This window comes from Puntigrus tetrazona, chromosome 13, assembly GCF_018831695.1.
Source record: "Puntigrus tetrazona isolate hp1 chromosome 13, ASM1883169v1, whole genome shotgun sequence".
Lineage (NCBI taxonomy): Eukaryota > Metazoa > Chordata > Actinopteri > Cypriniformes > Cyprinidae > Puntigrus > Puntigrus tetrazona.
In genome coordinates this window covers 11,130,629-11,147,059 of record NC_056711.1, presented here as the reverse complement: position 1 = coordinate 11,147,059, position 16,431 = coordinate 11,130,629, and the positions used below count along the sequence as shown (strand labels likewise).

The 16,431-nt window shown below is 41.5% G+C and overlaps 1 protein-coding gene across 1 annotated transcript in view; it reads right to left on the bottom strand.

The window, feature by feature from the left end:
- Nucleotides 1-433: 433 nt before the first annotated feature.
- zmiz1a (zinc finger, MIZ-type containing 1a) overlaps nucleotides 434-16,431 on the bottom strand; it is a 112,680-nt gene continuing 96,682 nt past the window's right edge. The window contains 19 exon segments of the mRNA XM_043256084.1: nucleotides 434-901; nucleotides 1,584-1,698; nucleotides 1,700-1,836; nucleotides 2,717-2,883; nucleotides 3,140-3,384; nucleotides 3,507-3,575; nucleotides 3,669-3,736; nucleotides 4,328-4,488; nucleotides 4,595-4,700; nucleotides 4,966-5,176; nucleotides 5,694-5,835; nucleotides 6,175-6,340; nucleotides 6,481-6,549; nucleotides 6,756-6,938; nucleotides 7,015-7,305; nucleotides 7,399-7,594; nucleotides 7,922-8,139; nucleotides 8,223-8,337; nucleotides 8,924-9,059. Of these exon segments, the coding sequence (XP_043112019.1) occupies nucleotides 794-901; nucleotides 1,584-1,698; nucleotides 1,700-1,836; nucleotides 2,717-2,883; nucleotides 3,140-3,384; nucleotides 3,507-3,575; nucleotides 3,669-3,736; nucleotides 4,328-4,488; nucleotides 4,595-4,700; nucleotides 4,966-5,176; nucleotides 5,694-5,835; nucleotides 6,175-6,340; nucleotides 6,481-6,549; nucleotides 6,756-6,938; nucleotides 7,015-7,305; nucleotides 7,399-7,594; nucleotides 7,922-8,139; nucleotides 8,223-8,337; nucleotides 8,924-9,059 (2,903 nt within the window). The 3' untranslated portion in view covers nucleotides 434-793.

Below are 16,431 nucleotides of genomic sequence, written 5' to 3'. Positions count from 1 at the left end.
AGGTGCAAAGCTGCGTGGTGTACAGGAACAGAACACATTCTCGTGTCCTGTGGCGTGAGAGTTTGGGAAGACTCCCATCATTAGTCTCTGGGATGGGAGGGATAGATCATTTTTCTCTATTGTTGTCTCCTTTACAGGCTTCCAGGTGCAGTTTTACGCATTCTCTTGTGCTTTTTCGAGGGAGATGGACAGACAGTATGGACATCCAGCAGACGAGGACTTGGGAAGCTGTGGTGGTAGAGCTTGGAAGAACTAACCTTCAAGAGATTGCAGACACACAGAGGCCAGTACAGGAAGATATATATATATATATATATATATATATATATATATATATATATATATATATATATATACACATATACATACATATATATATATATATATATATATATATATATACATACATACATACATACATATATATATACATACATATACATATATTCTATTCAGGTCTTCTTTTCACAAAAGGAAAAAAATCTGAATTAAAAATGCTACAATACTTTCCTAGTGAGCACACACACAGTTCTGTGTGACGTATTCATATGAACTGATTATAGCTGCACATGTATTTCCATTAGTATTGAAAGATATCACTTTAGTGCCAACCAACATGGCTGCCATATATGTGTGGAAAAGGTTGCTTGTAAAAGAGTGAGATATTTACACGAGGAAGAGGCAAAAGGATGGCTGTTTCCTGTTTGCAAAGTACAGAGTCAGTCTTCAGGTGCCTCTCGATTCCTGACAGCCAAACAAATTAGGGCCTCTCCAAAAGGCCGACCGAAGGAAGTCAGTTGTTCTCAAAAAGGGAAAGCAGATCGTCATTGCTGCTGCTTGGGAGGTCAGGAGGGTCTAAGTATGACAGCAACTCGTCTGGGTTCGCCAGTTCTGGTAGAAGCTGTGAAGAGCGACAGACAGACACATTTATGTCACAATCTTACGAATGACCTTAAAGAACCTTCAAATTACTGAGAATATACACAGAAATACACTGGGTTCAATACATGTTAAGCGCAGATGACAGTATTTGTGGCATAAAATGACCTGGGACAATTTTTGGCTAGTAATTAAGCAGATTATTTTTTAAAAGGCAGCTAAATTAAATATGTCAAAGGTAGTGTGATTTGAATATTATTTGAGCTGTAAAGCTGTTTGAATAGTCATTTTTGAGTTTTGAGTTTTTGGCAATAATCACTTTTATAACCCTTATAGGGTTTACGATATTAGGTTGTCAACCTGAAATTGGATATAACTAAATGAAAGAAAACGATTTAGGAAGTCAAATGATGCATATCTGAATGCTTGCACACTTCATTTAAATTCTAAAAATTTTATTCCATTGTAATTTTAGGTAAAAATAGTCCAACACCACCATCAAATACACGATCAATACTTGTGAAATATTGAAGTTATACACAAGAACAAGCAATGTATTGGTCCACTGTCCTTTTTGGATTTTTTGGAAAGCTCAGAGCTTCAGACCATGACGAAAGCATGAGGCTCACATGACTGGGAGAAATGTTAAGTAGCGCATGACTCAAGAAATGAAAGCCCATACAAGCGTCAGTGTGGATACTCACATCCAGAGAAGGCTCGGGCATGTCTGCAGGTCCCTGGCCACCTGCCTGCCCGTCGACGGTGGGGTTGAAGGTCATGTCGGCATGTGGGTGACTGTTTTGGCCTGGCTGCTGGGGCGGGGCTGGCGTGGGGGCTGGGAGGATGGGGGCCGCTGTGATGCAATGGCTGAGCTGACTGGCTGTTGGGGTGAGGGGATGCGTGCATGCCTGGCTGCATGGAAGCATGGGATTGATCAGCGCTCACGGGATGGGGCATCTGCGGAGGGAGGAGAGAGAAGCGATGAGTCTATCTGCATAAAGTGGAGCACTCTGACTGAGAGAGCTCGAGTGGCAGCCATAGACAGAGAGCAAGACAGGTGCCATGCAAATGATTTGCAAAACAATATACTTGACAGATTCACCTACGCAAAACAGAAGTATACTTTGGTCTTAATACTAAGGAGGAAAATAGGTCATTTGACCTACACACAGAAACAGCGAGCTGTAGACTTATTCAACTTATTCAGACTTATACAAGTTCATTGCCCACAGCAGGTGTAAAAAATGAGACTTTATGTTGAAACAACTTATGTTATGTTAGTAAACGTAATCATGTTAATGGGCGTACTGAACAGGTAAGCCTGCAAGCCATGTTTGCCAGTAATTTTCTTGAGGTGCATGCGTGCTTTGATAACTGTAGCAGGGTAAGGCTTTAAAAGGGATGGCTTTAATTAGGGACCAAACCACTCAAAGTTTACCATGCTGAAACAGTACAGGTAACTTAAAAAGTTTATAAAGGCATTATAAACTTAATTCATTATGAAAAAGTCATGTAAACAGGTATATGATCACTTTATATAAACAGATTATTTCTTCTATTTACATTTAAACAATGATCGACATACATGCTTAACATTTGGTAAACATGCAACTTCAAAGCCCAAACTTGCATGTTGTGATGCTCAAGAACCATCAAGATTTGTTATAAAGCTTGACGCACATGTATGTTTTTGATTTCATTGAACCTTTAACTGATATTAAATTTGTAAGGGGGCCCTCAATCTCTATTTTGTTGCAAATTTTAATACAAAAAAGGAAAATATGTCTCAAACATTAGCTCTTGTTGCTTGGAAACCTATGGGTATGAAGTGATTTACCGAGTCGGGCATGCCATGGGCTAGAGGCTTGTCGGGGGCCATGAGGCTGTTGGGCACGTCTGGAGGATGTGAGAGCTGGGGTCCGTGCATGAAGTCATTCATGGGAGCTCCGCCACCAGAGTTACTGTGGGAGAAGTCAAAGTTTCCATGGCCCTGGTAACTATTGCCTGATGCACAAAACAGAGAAACAGCAATGAGGAGCGATGACCTCAGAATTGCAGAGACAAAGAGCTAGAGGGATTTAGACAGCTTGGATGGCAAACCAGCCTGTTAAGAGCTCACAGGCGTAAGTTCTTCTGACTTACAATTGAAGGGAAAAAATTAGGCGTACCTAAACAATGAAGCTTATAAAACCCTAAGGACTGTTTTATGAGACAGACAGAAAGGAAAGAACAGAAAGTCTGATCAGGTGCTGACCTCTACCTTGGCCCCCATATTCGCCATTGTTTCCTCCATGCTGAGGGGGGAGGGGGGTGTAGGGAGAAGGGCCGGGACCCAGCTGGGCGATCATATCCATCACATTAGGCATGATCATTTGACTGGGACTCATGGTTTTAAAACGCTTGGCCAGAGGGCCATCTGGGTCCTCCTTTATATGAATGTCTGACTTTATGGGCACAGGCCTCCAACTACACGTAGGGTCAATGGTGACCTCTTCAAACTCCGAACTGCAAGAGTGGAACAACAATCATGACTGCGAATAATGTAATGCTTTTAATTTAACATTTAATTTTTTTTTTTTTACAGGGCTCCTCTTGAACAACTGTGTATGTTCGAGTGATAAACTTACTTTTGAATCGCATTGAGAATTCCCCACATGTACTGATCCACCTCTAGCCCTTCCAATAATGCTGTTTTACTGGGGACAGACAGAAACGTATAAAACACAGAGCCAAGAGGAACAGCATTTATCTGGCTGCCTAAAACAATTCTTGTGTGGTTTGCCACGTACTTGCATACAGGACATCTCCACGTTCCTCTCTCACAGTTCAGCTGCAGATAGGACTCTAAATCAAAGCACTGCAACAGAAAAGCAAATGTAAATTCAATCAACACACACACACACACACACACACACACACACACACACACACACACACACACACACACACACACACACACATATATATATATATAGCAGCAACTGGCATGGGATTATGGGTTTTTGCACAATTTGTTTTAATTCACACATTTGCCACAAGTTTTGCATTAATAATGAGGGAAATCTCCAAATACATTTATTTACATAAGGCAGATGAGTGAAAATCTATAAATATCATTATTATAATCAGTATTTTTATCATTTTGTAGTAATACAGACATCCACAAAATTAGGAAAATGGAGGAAAGAAACTAAGATAATATAATTTCTTCTAATGATATTTGTGTTTGTCATTGTGCATTTTGACTAGGTTACAAAATAACGTCTTACTACCACAATAAAATGTGGTTAAATTATTAAAATATTTACATAAATCTCACTTGAGTTATTCAAGTAAATATTTTGTATAATCTTAATTCTGGAAATGTATCTTTAGATTTTTATCTGTAGATTTCTAGAATTGCTTGGTAAAACAAGTACATGATTAAGAACACTTCAAGTTTGTGTACCTGCACGTGTTTGCAGTCATGTCCCCTAGCAGGGAGCTGGATCCGTCGGAATGTGATTGGACACTTGAGGGACACTTTGATGGCTGTCTGCTCTACTCCATCCTCTCCATTTAGTGTGGCATTCCCAGAGGATGCTGCTACGCTACTGAAGTTTCTTTTAACTGCAGGAAAACAGACAAGACACATTGCAAAGATTAGGGGTTGATGAAGAAGATAACACAGAGTGACAGACATCCACGGATTCCAAAGAATGCAGCATCTACTTACTTTTGGTAATGCAGTGTTCGGCAGGAAGGAGCCTCTTCTTGAGGAGCCCTTGCAGGACCGATCGCACTGACGGCCTATGGACCAGCTGCAGCACGAACAAGTGCGACTGCAACAAGACCAAACATGTAAGAACCTGCTAGGAAGCATCTTCACATCAGAATATCCTTTACGTGATACAGTATCTGTACCGTTCAGCTTTCAAACAGGGAAGCATAAAACTGATACCAGCAAATGTAGTGGGAAGGCAGAGAACAGAAGCCGCTTCAAATCAGTGTTATCTGATTTCGTTTCACATGCTGTATACCAGCTCCCGAACACGGCCGCTAAATGACAGACCATACATTATTGAAAGGCAGTGGAGAAATACTCACACAACAGCAGGCCGTGACCGTTATCTGGATGGTGTTTCTTCCTGGTTGACACACGTGCTTTAGGTGCAGGGGTTTGTGGGATGTTTTATTGTCGCCCCTCTCAATAGTGAGTGGGGTGGCGTTGACGCTGACTTGGACGGATGCGGGCCAATTGGTGTTCATTTGTCGGTCCTCGTGATGATAGCACTTAAACTGCAGCTCCAGATCAGATCTGTTGGACATGAGGAGAAGGTTCTAGCGTTAATGGAATGGAACAGTGGAGCGGTGTTCCAACTCAAACTGTAAATAGGATGTTTTGCAAAATATTCAGACTGCTATATTCCATATGATAAAAAGTGACTTTTATTTTAAAAAAAGATCTTACCGACATTGTACAACAGCTTTGTGTAAGTAAAAGTGCAAAATACAAAATCCTTGCATCCCCTGTATGATGTGACTATGTATATATTCAAGTCTAGTGGATATTGTAGCTTCAGCACACTTGTGACAGACAGTCATGCTTCTGTGGTGCTTTTATGGCAGTCTTTTATCATTTTTCGGAGACTGATAGCCCTTAAATAACCATTCACTTACAGTCTACAAAAAAGAGAAGCATGGACAAACTGCTAAACTTCTCTTTTTTGTGTTCCATGGTAGAAATCACACAGGTTTGGATAGTGTATAAATAATGACAGACAAATCATTAAATATAAAGTCATTGAGCATGTTTCTAGCAGTAAAATGCACACCTCCACATGAGTGTCTGATGGACGGAGGGGCGCAGATGGAAGACGTGGTTACTGACGGCCAGGTTGTGCTCTAGTCTGAAGGGCTCCAGCACCACTCCATCTCTCACTGGGAACGTCAAACGCAGCTCCTCGTTGGGGTTGGCTATGGGAACAAATATTGAGATTAGATGGATTCATAGTCCTCCCATGTAGACCATAGTATCAACGTGTAAGATGCTTTCAAGTTTGGCTTTCACCTCACCTAGTTTCACCCTTTCCCACCGAAGCACATTTATTATGAATGAGCTCTGAGTGGATGTGAAAAATGCATGAATCTCAGATAAATGTGCAATGGGACTTTTTTTCCCACTCAGCTGCAGGTGGCGGATCAAAGGGTTCTCAGGGGTTTATTCTGATAGACTGTGACCGAGTTTGTAATACGGACAGAGCGGAGATCAATGCAATGAAACGGTCGTGTGTGGGGTTTCTTTGCATGACTCACTTGGTGGTGGAGGCAGAGACGTCATGTTTGGCTTCATATCCGGAGGAAACGGAGGTTTGACATCTTGACTGGGCGACATGTACGGTATACTACTTCCTGGGGTCATGGGTGGCGTGGGGTTACCAGGAACTGGCGAGTGTGGGTAGTTCACCACCTGCCGAGGAGGCTTTAACCAGATATACATATGATTACTGAATGAAGTCACTAAATACGTTGCCAATCTGTACTTTTTACGCTGAGTAAAAATTGTAGCTTACACATAATTATGTAAAAAAAAACAAAAAAAACAATAGTTTTATCACCTACCCCATTTCCTTGATTATACCCATAACCACCTCCAGAGAAATTGTTGTTCTGACCATTAAATGGCTCTTGCTGAAATAGAAAAGAGCACACAGAGTGTAAAGCAAGAAAGAGAGAAAACTTCTATTAATATTTTATTTCTTTTCTATAATCTACCAAAAGTAAACTTGCCAGTTTAAACTGAATGTGACCTTTTCCAAAGTGTGAGCTGAATTACACAATGTCCTCAAGAAAACCATGTCTACTAACATTGCAAATACCAAGCAATATGAATTTACCTTATAGTACTGGCCCATGGCTACCCCAGTAGGTGGGTATTGGCCAGATCCCTGTTGTCCCGGCATCCTTTGCCCAGGGTAATTGGGTGAAGGAAGAGCTCTAGAAGCGTTCGGGTTAGGGTACTGCCCTTGCTGGTTGGGAAACTGGCCATTGGGTCCAAACTGCTGGCCTCCATAATTAGGCTGTGAAAAAAAAAAACACAGTTGGTTCACAAAACGAAATTTGCCGAAAGTCTATTTGAGACATTGGTGGTCTTACCTCTCCTGGATAGGGCCTCTTTGTGCCCTGCATGGGCATGGACTGAGGTCTGGGTCCAGGGTAAGCCTGTTGAGGCATCCTTTGGCCGTGGCCAGCGAAGGGCCCCATCCCTGGGCCTCTGGGCTGGTTCATACTCATTGGCGGGCCACTCATATTGGAGCTATTCATGCCACCACCCATACCAGCTGGGTTCATGCCTCCAGCCATGGACGGGGGCCCACGGGGCCCTGGCTGGTTCATGAACTGGTTATTGTAGCCTTGCGTAGGCCCCATCTGGAAAGAAGAGCAGACCTGTGGAGAAGGCCAACAGCAGTTCAGATCAATAAGAGGACTCGTTTAGAAACCCAAGGTAGGGTAAGAAGCCAAAACCAGTGAGGGACCAACCTGGTTGTACTGGTTCATGTCTTTATTGGTCTCTTGCAGGGCTGCCACAGTTGCTGTGGCAGTAGCTGTTGCGGTGGCGGCGGCAGCAGCAACGGCGGCGGCAGCAGCAGCGGCAGCAGGTTGGGTGAAATCAGAGGGCGGTCGTGTATGAGGGGGCATGCCTATGCCACCCGGAGCATTCGGTCCGCCTGGGTAACTGAGCAGAAGCGATACACAACACATAAACATCTACATCACAACTTACACAGTCAGAAAGGTCTATTTATTGGAATTAAACTTGTTGGAAGGCCACATAAATCTTTCCTGGATTTGCACTTGGCACAGCAAGAAGGTGATATCATCCCTTTCAGGAAAAACATCCTTGAACCGAGTATTGGCTGGGCTTTAAAACCATGTGTCAAGTATCACTAATGGGAGACTCTTCTACAGCTTATTGAATCTCCCAAAGTGATGCAAAGCAACTTTGTCAAACAACTTCCCATCATCCTGTCTGAAACAGCATCTCTAATGCTTGAAACATTACCTTCCACCAAAGCCTCCTCCTCCCGGGTGCCCTGGACGCCCATACATGCTTTGCTGCATGTAGGCCTGGTTGGATCCCCCTTTGGCTGAAAACTGTTGTTGTTGGCCAGGGAACTGAGGTGAGTTAATCCCTGGGTTGTTGCCTGACATACCCGACCCTAGTGCATTGCCCCCAGGGTTCATGGGATTGTTGGTATTGGCCATGGGGTTACCCAAGACCTAGATCAAAAGCAATACTGGTTATATGATCAGTGTTATCGCTGTTACTGTTTTCATACAGTGACACTGTACATGTGACTCACCTGACTTTGTGATGTATTGGTAACTCCCCACACCGTTGTGACCACCGACAGCGAGCCCGGGGCCTGGTTTGCGTTTTGTTGCCAGGGAACGCTGTCATATGGAAAGGACCCATCACTACAAAACAGTGTTCAAACAGTAATGTGAGATCAGGGGCATCAAACACTTCTTAAAAAAATAGTAAGGTTGACTCCAACACAGCCCGATAAAGAAAAGCTCCCTCCTGACTACAGAACATTAGTTTTTCCATGAAAATGAAGCTGTAATGTTTGCGAAAGTGGCCAATCACCAGCCCTGGAGAACAAAATGTTCTTTAAAACATCACTAAGCTATTGAACTTCCTCAGCGTTTTCTCTGGCAATCTATCAATCTCTATAACTTCTAGTTGATGTACCTAGATGGTAATGTTACGATATCATGTTTTTATCAGCTGTTGTTTGGACCACTGTGAGAATGAATTTTATCTGCGCAGCCTTCAGTGATGTCATGTTTACAGGGCTTGTAAACGTAAACTTGGTCAGTGGATTCTTGGAAAAGTCTTGTCTTCAAGATCACATGGCACATAAAAACAAACAATTCTGTGCTGGATGAGTGCACTAGGAGGAAATTCTGAGAAAGGGGGCGAGACTACTGTAAGTTTAACAGTGCTTGGAACGGCTAGAGCAAGCGTCAGGTTAGAGCAAAGTTTTGTTTGGGTACTGACCCATGTGAGAGTGAGGGCTTCATGGAGTTCATGGGCGGCTGCAAGGGTACTTTGCCCTGTGGATCGCTCTGACGATTCTTCTGATGCCGCAACAAGAGCAGCCGTCCCAGCTCCTCGCACCAGGACGAAAGGAGAGCTGGAGACAAAAAGACAAACAGAGAAAAAGAGATCAAGTAGGATCTTTGGCACAGAGACAAATCACCTGTTGTCTAAACAACAATCTTGCTTATTACTATTTTTATAATATACTATTTACTATCAGATTAATATTTAGCAGGAACAAAATTCACTGCCAAGTAGTAACACATCTTTCACTAACACGTAAACAATTTCAAGTGTCATTTACTTTTAAATGTCAGTATTTTCTAAAATTCAAATCTAACCTTCAGTGTAAGCAATGATGATAGTGATGCCAAAAATGTTGCAAAATCTTAATCAGTTCATGTCTTTACCACTAGAGGTCACTACAATAACAGCAGTGGCACAAGCATGCTTGGGATCCTCTATAATAGCTTGTCAGTATGCTTCTCATATGATCATATGCTTTTCATCTGCAGTGCACTTTAAGCAGTGATACTACTACAGAAGACCTGTCTTCCCCTCTTGTGAAAGGAGGATGACGGAGGACGGGGCGAGAAAGAGAGAGAAATGGGAGATGAGAATCAGTGCTGAGGACAGTGAATCATGCCGGTGATGTGTCCTGGCAGCACTTTACTCCTGAGAGGGGTGACAAAAAGAGGCTCTCGCCATGGTGATGGAGTCAGTTCGAGATGGCAGCAGCTGGCATGTGGCCAGATCTTGGTCTAATCGATTCCACACACCGCACATGGCTGAAACGCGAGCGCTGCATTTAAGTGCTCTTCATACAAATGGTCCTTATAATTTCCAAGTGACACTATTTAGATAAATACTCACTACTAGCCGAGTCATTCTATGACAAGAGTACCATTTGTGTCCACAACATCTGATGAAGTGCACTAAGCACAAACAACTGCTATGAAGTGTTTTAACTTAAACATATTTGTTTAAAAATTTGAGTTAAAATTTGTAGCACACACACACACAATCTCCAGGTTATTTAACTAATCACATTACTTATTTACTTAACATGTGACAAATTATTTAACAAATCATAAAATGCAAAAATGCAAACAAAATTTTGAAAAACACTTTACGTCCAGAACCCCTCAAAATAACAATTTAACTTGAGGTGGCACAATGCAATATATTAGCACTTGAAGACATTCTTTGTCCAGCAGAATATTTCATACAGCAATGTACATAAAAAAAACTTCCAACATGAAAAAGGTGCAGAAGGAGAACAAGGAAGAAAAAAATATTCTCCAAAAAACTGTATCACACGCCGACAGAACAAGAACAAAAGCCAGGAACTATTTCAGTAGTGCTGCACCTCTAGTCTTCCTTTGCCATCAAACAGATTCTGCAAGGGACCTTGTAAAATATTCTCTTTCCCCCAAGACGAGTTCATACATGGAACAATACCCCTCTTTCTTCTCTAAATCTACTTCACAGACAGTAGATGGGTAAAAAAAAAACCCTGCTATGGCTATTTGAACAGTAAGGGTGGTGTCAAGAGTCCAGAATGTCTTTCTCTCTCTCTCTCTCTCTCTCTCTCTCTCTCTCTCTCTCTCTCTCTCTCTCTCTCTCTCTCATTGAGTCTGGTGCAGAGAGACAGACGTCTGTCTTGGCTCTTTCCTCTCTAAATCGATCAGCCAGTAATGACTATGAAGACTGCTCAGCTGTCTCCAGCGCATTTATTGCTGGAGGAACGTAAACCAGCACACACGCTCCTGAAAAACACACACCTCAGTCTTATTTACCACAGTCTGCACTTTAGGGATAGTTCACACAAAAAATCATTTACTTGTCTCATGTCATTCAAAACTTTTCTATGTTGAAATTGCACAACTGAGATTTGATAAGGTGGAGGGGTTTCACTTCGATCAGTCACTCACCTAAAGTTGTTGTATGGAACAGTTTTTATACTTTTAATTGTCGTTTGAGTAGGACAGACCCTAGTTGCCATTTTTCTGGCTGCGACCTAACATAACTTTTTGTGGTCTAAGGAAGATAGTAGGTCAAAGAAGTTTGGAACCACAAGAGGATTGAACTAATGGAGCAGAATTTTGTCATTAGTCATTTAATGCCTGTATTAATAACCATTTCAGAATAAAATTCAAGCACCCTTAATGCATTGCTGAATCCAAACTGGAGTTCTTCCAAGAAACAGCTTTAAGTTATTCAATATCACAGCGGCACCTGACGCACTTTCCCTTCCAAGTTCAAACACACAATTACAGTGAGAAAATCGCGTTTGTGTAAATATATCAAAGGGGTCTGTTTCAAAGAGAACGCTTCTCACCTCTCTGCGACAGGCGTGAAAGCTGTCCCAGCAGGATTGGAGCGGGAGGCTGGAATCACCCACCTACTTCAATGAGAATTATTCTACCCTGCCATTACAGAGAGCTTATCGGCCAGCTAAATCACTACCTCTGCATGCTGGCAACTGCTATTTTCTCACAAAAGACCAACTTAGAGCTCATATGACAGGTTACAGCCAGACGCCGCCTGCCAATTTTCAACTGTTGTTCCCCGCCTAGCATGCCTCCCACACGTAACAAAGACTAGAGCTCTCCTGCCTGCAATTCAACCAGTAAACTCAGAAAAACAACCTAATCAACACGGCACCTTCCGGCAGTGTACAATATCCCTCTTACCTAGCTGAATACAGCTACACCATTTCTCCTGCAAACATCATCGCCTCCACCACTGCCCACAGGGCCGTGTTGTCATAATAATGTGGAACGGTTACTATAACGCAATCTCTCTCATCAATAGGGATGCACTGATTTTTGGTCCAATGTTAGGCTCATTTACTCTTTAAATGCTCCAGTGAAGATTAAAAGGTATCATTGAGCGTACATATAATATATTTTGCATAAACACCGCCACACAAAGAAGCCAGCAGAACAAAATGTCTCAAGATTGGAGGAATTTCAATACAAACGACATCTAATTAATTTGCAATAGTCACGCCTGCATAGAGCTCCTGTTGTGCAAGTAGACAACTGCGCAAGCGCAGAAGAACAGAGGAGCTTTCCTAAAATTACTTGACTTAAAGTGGTCATAATCATGCATGTTTTATTAATACGGTTTATTTAGGTTTTTTTGTCAAACAGTCATGCTGTCGTTACATCCCACTGTATTTCACAGCATTAAAATTACAGCAGTGAGGACCAAAAAGAAAGTTTCTCTAACAAATGATATCATGAATCCTTACTCACCAGTAAATCGGCATTAATCACATTTCTCTTTCATTCCCTGTATTAAAACGCCTCTCTCAGTCTCCGTTTTCCTTTCATCTGCCTCCCTTCCCTCATTTAGTTCTGCTCGCATTGCCAGACACCTGCTCCAGAAAGGGTTGTGTTGAGTGTTAAGTTGGCAGTAGGCTACTGTAGCTCTGTGGCAATGGGCATTTCGGTGGCATGGCTGTGTGTTGGGTCTATGTCAGCGGGCATTATGGTGGCAGGGCTGGCTCACAGCAGTGTGCACTAGGCAGTGATCCCAGCAGGAAGAGACGAGTACCAACACAGAGCGTAGCTCTCACAAAGCCATGCCAGATGATAAAACTGAGGTTTGCTTACACCAGCCAGACTATAATACAGTCTGAGACTTAGCATACTTGGTGTGCCATTTATCACAACAAAGCAGCTTCAAAATGGTTGTTAAACAGTGTAAGAAGTAATTTTAGGGTGAGAACAAAGACATTAACAGTGTTTACAAATCAGTGTACAGTGTCATATTGTGTCATCATAATACACTCAAATTGTTAATATAAACGCATATTTTTGGTAGTGATTCCAGTGTTACTGTTAACAAAACGAAGAATTAGTCAAATGTTTTTGTTAATGTTGTTAATAAAAAACAATCAAGAAAAACTGACTGCAAAACTAACTAAACTAAAAAAATTAGAAAAAAAGTATTTTTTTATGGTGTATTCTAAAACTTGACAACCACTTTTAAATGTTTTAACATTTTTAGATGATATCAGTTAGTGCATTACCTTTTGGAACTAAAAGAGTAAAAGTGAACTAACTAAATAAAAAAGTAAAATTACATAAAACAATTTACAATAAAACAACTCTTCTTCAAAATCCCTAGATCATTAAGAATTTTAAGACCTTTTTGTCACTCTTTTAAAAAGACAGCACTCCAAAGTAGCAGACAGCAACATTTGCTAACACTGTTACATCCATGCAATCCATACAAGCTCTGTGACTCATATTAGCCATGTTCTGTCGTTTCTAAAGGTGCCAGACTGCGGCAGAAACCATCTTACTGAGGGGACAACAGCCTGTGGCTCTACAGACTTCTGGCAAAACAGAGCAGAGAGACAGACACTACACAAACCAACCCAAACCAACCCCCCTCCCTGTCTGCTCTTTGTCTAGAGAAGAGGCTCTCCAAGCAGGTTTAGTGGGCTTTGAATAACTGACCAGGGTAAATCCCCAAATGATCCAGTATGTAGGGAACCCAGGTCACCCCCGGTTACCCAAATCGCTTTTGAAGCAGCCCCAAGAATGTTTGCCTGTCGCTCCTTCTCAGGTTGGCCGCTTAGTCTCTGCCAGCAATCCTTCTCAGCCAAACTCTGTTTTACTGGCTTCAACGCCTCATTATGAGCTTTTTGATTATGATGTTGCTAATAAAAGGTACATGCCAGTAAAAGGTGGTTTGGAGAAGGAAGTTGAGCCAAAATCATGTAGAAACGTCACTGTTTAATCAAAGGCCTTGTTCCAAAAATCTATTGAGCTGTCATGCTGTCCTACTACCCACCAAAGACAGCACTGTAAATGAAAAGGAACCTTATAAGTGACTGATTTAAGAAATCTAAAGAACACACCAATATAAATAGCACTCTGCTAGTTGATTCCAATTGAGGTTAATGTTAACATGTTGCTAAGCTAAAAGTATATATAAGCTACACCTTATCTATCTATCTATCTATCTATCTATCTATATCATACACAGTACACAAAAAAATGGGTATCATACTTTAAATGTTGCTTTAAACCCACAATACTTCAGATTGCTAGGTAGGCAGTTCACTAGGCTCTGGGACAAATCTAGTGCTTAGTTAAAGATCTGATTTTCTGCCAAAGGCCAAACCTCAGTCAAAGAATAACACATCTATGTCCCGTCTACTTTGTATTCACAGAATACGTTGGAATTTTGAGTAGTGCAGCTTTGGAAAGTAGAAAGATTTCAAACCTCATGAGGATATCTAGAACATAAAATGTGGCTGGAATTCATAACACAAGCCATATTTTCAAATGTCCTTGGAGACCTTTTCTCTCACCCCATCTGTGAGTCCGTAAGAGTCTCAGACCGATGCCACAGTGAATTGGCAGACATGTCTACTGACCTTCCTGGACCACTTAGTGAAAATACGCAACCCTGCTTGTCCACATGGCCATACTGCGTCTGCCCTTCATCCTCACCTCACTAAGATCATCACAGCACCTTACCTGACCTATAAAACCAACCAAAGAGAAATCCAACAACAGGCCATGGCTAATAGAGACCACTGTAGAAACTGTTAAAAGCTGCTATTATTGAAGAGTAGAAAATGACGAACTAGCATTTATGAAAAGCTTTCAATTCATTCATGCAATAAAAAAAATGAATAAATATATATATAAAATAAAAAAATGAAAATGATAACGGGTCGCAGATAATCTGTTTATTTGAAAATAATGGTCTCCTCAGCCTAATTATTATGAATTCCTCCTCAAATTTATCCATCCTAAATACTTCAATCTGTTAATGCAGGTCTTTTCCAGTGAGTGTAAGCAGCTTAAAGGAGAACTTCCCAACAGCCTTCACAGAGATTTGTGTAATACCGCCACACACACGCCAGAAAAATGCAGGTTTGTGAAGGGAATACAAGAAAAGACTGCAAAAACACAAGCTAATAATGGTGTATACAAGGAAACAGCACGCCAGAGCCAAAATTCTCACAGCTCAAACATATTTTAGATATTTTTTTTTTAATTACTGTGTTAGTAATATCCATACTTAATTGACTAATAATAGACACGTGTTCTTTTTGCAAAAAAAGTGCATAATTCACAAAGTTCAACAAATTCCAATTAAATCTTTGTTTTTTAAATATTGTGGCTAATTTGCTTATTCTTACTGCTATCAGTAAGAACATAGCCTTTTCGGAACAGCTGAACACGTTTCACCATGTTTACAAAAAAAAATATATATATATAATTCAATTAAAAAGTTAAATAAATATCCGATTGATCTGAAGGCCAAACCTCACTAAATATATTACACAAACTACGTCCTGTTCACTTGATAATAGGGATGTTCTAACTGTAAAAATGTACTGTGACACTATGGAAACAGTCTCCCTCCATTCTCAGTGACCGGCAATACAGCAGGCATGTGCTCAGGCAGCACACTACTATTAACTAATGACACAGGGCAGGTCCTCACGTACGAGAGGCTCACATATTAATTAAGGCCAGTGCTGAACCTGAGTGCAGACTACACACACTCACACAAGTCAGAGTTATTAACCCCTAACTGAGGCTAACAGGCCACAAAGTGACCTAGGTGACGTAAACACTCAGGACACTCTCTGCTACAACACCACCACACACACACACACACACACACACACACACACACAGTCAAATTAAAACACTTCACACCGATTTCCACAAATACAACCACAGAGTTGTTGCTTGAACAGATGAAACTGATATTTCTCATTTGAATGCATAAATAAACGATCACGTCGTTGTCTGTTTCTGTCAGTGACAGATGTAATGCACCTCCTACAGCGCAGTAACATCCGCACAATGTGCGCTCGCTGACTTTCTGCTGTCTGTTTGAGAGACTCGAAACAGCTTGATGCTCTTTTGAATTGGAAAGGAATTTGAAGCACACGGCACAGTGCATTGTCGCTACAGATTGGACTAAAATGGGAATGAATGACTGCGATGAAACGGAGAAGAGCTGAGAGAAAGACTGGCATGTGACACAGGGCAGCTCTAGAAGTGTGACACACGGATGAAGGCTTAGTTTTGAACATAAAATACCACAAAATGGGACGTCATTCCTGTTCAATGAGCTGCACAGTCCGGAAAAAAAGGTGAAACCTGGACCGTAAATCGACAGAGTGCTTTCGCAAAAGATGACGGGAGAAAATCCCGGGATAATCTGAGATGACAGTGCAGCCCATGCGTCTGTGAAACAGGTATGGATGCTCAGTCAGAAGCCAATGACCCCCCGCATACAAACCCCGCAAACAAAGAAAGCACATCAAAAGCGTCTGAGTCATCGTGATTCATCTGCGTACAAATGAATATAAGAAAACAAAAAACAGAATGAATGCCCAGGGTGACAATGAAGAGAGAGAAGGAGAGAGATCTCCCCACTAGATGTGTTTCACAAGCCAAACAATGCTAGAACAC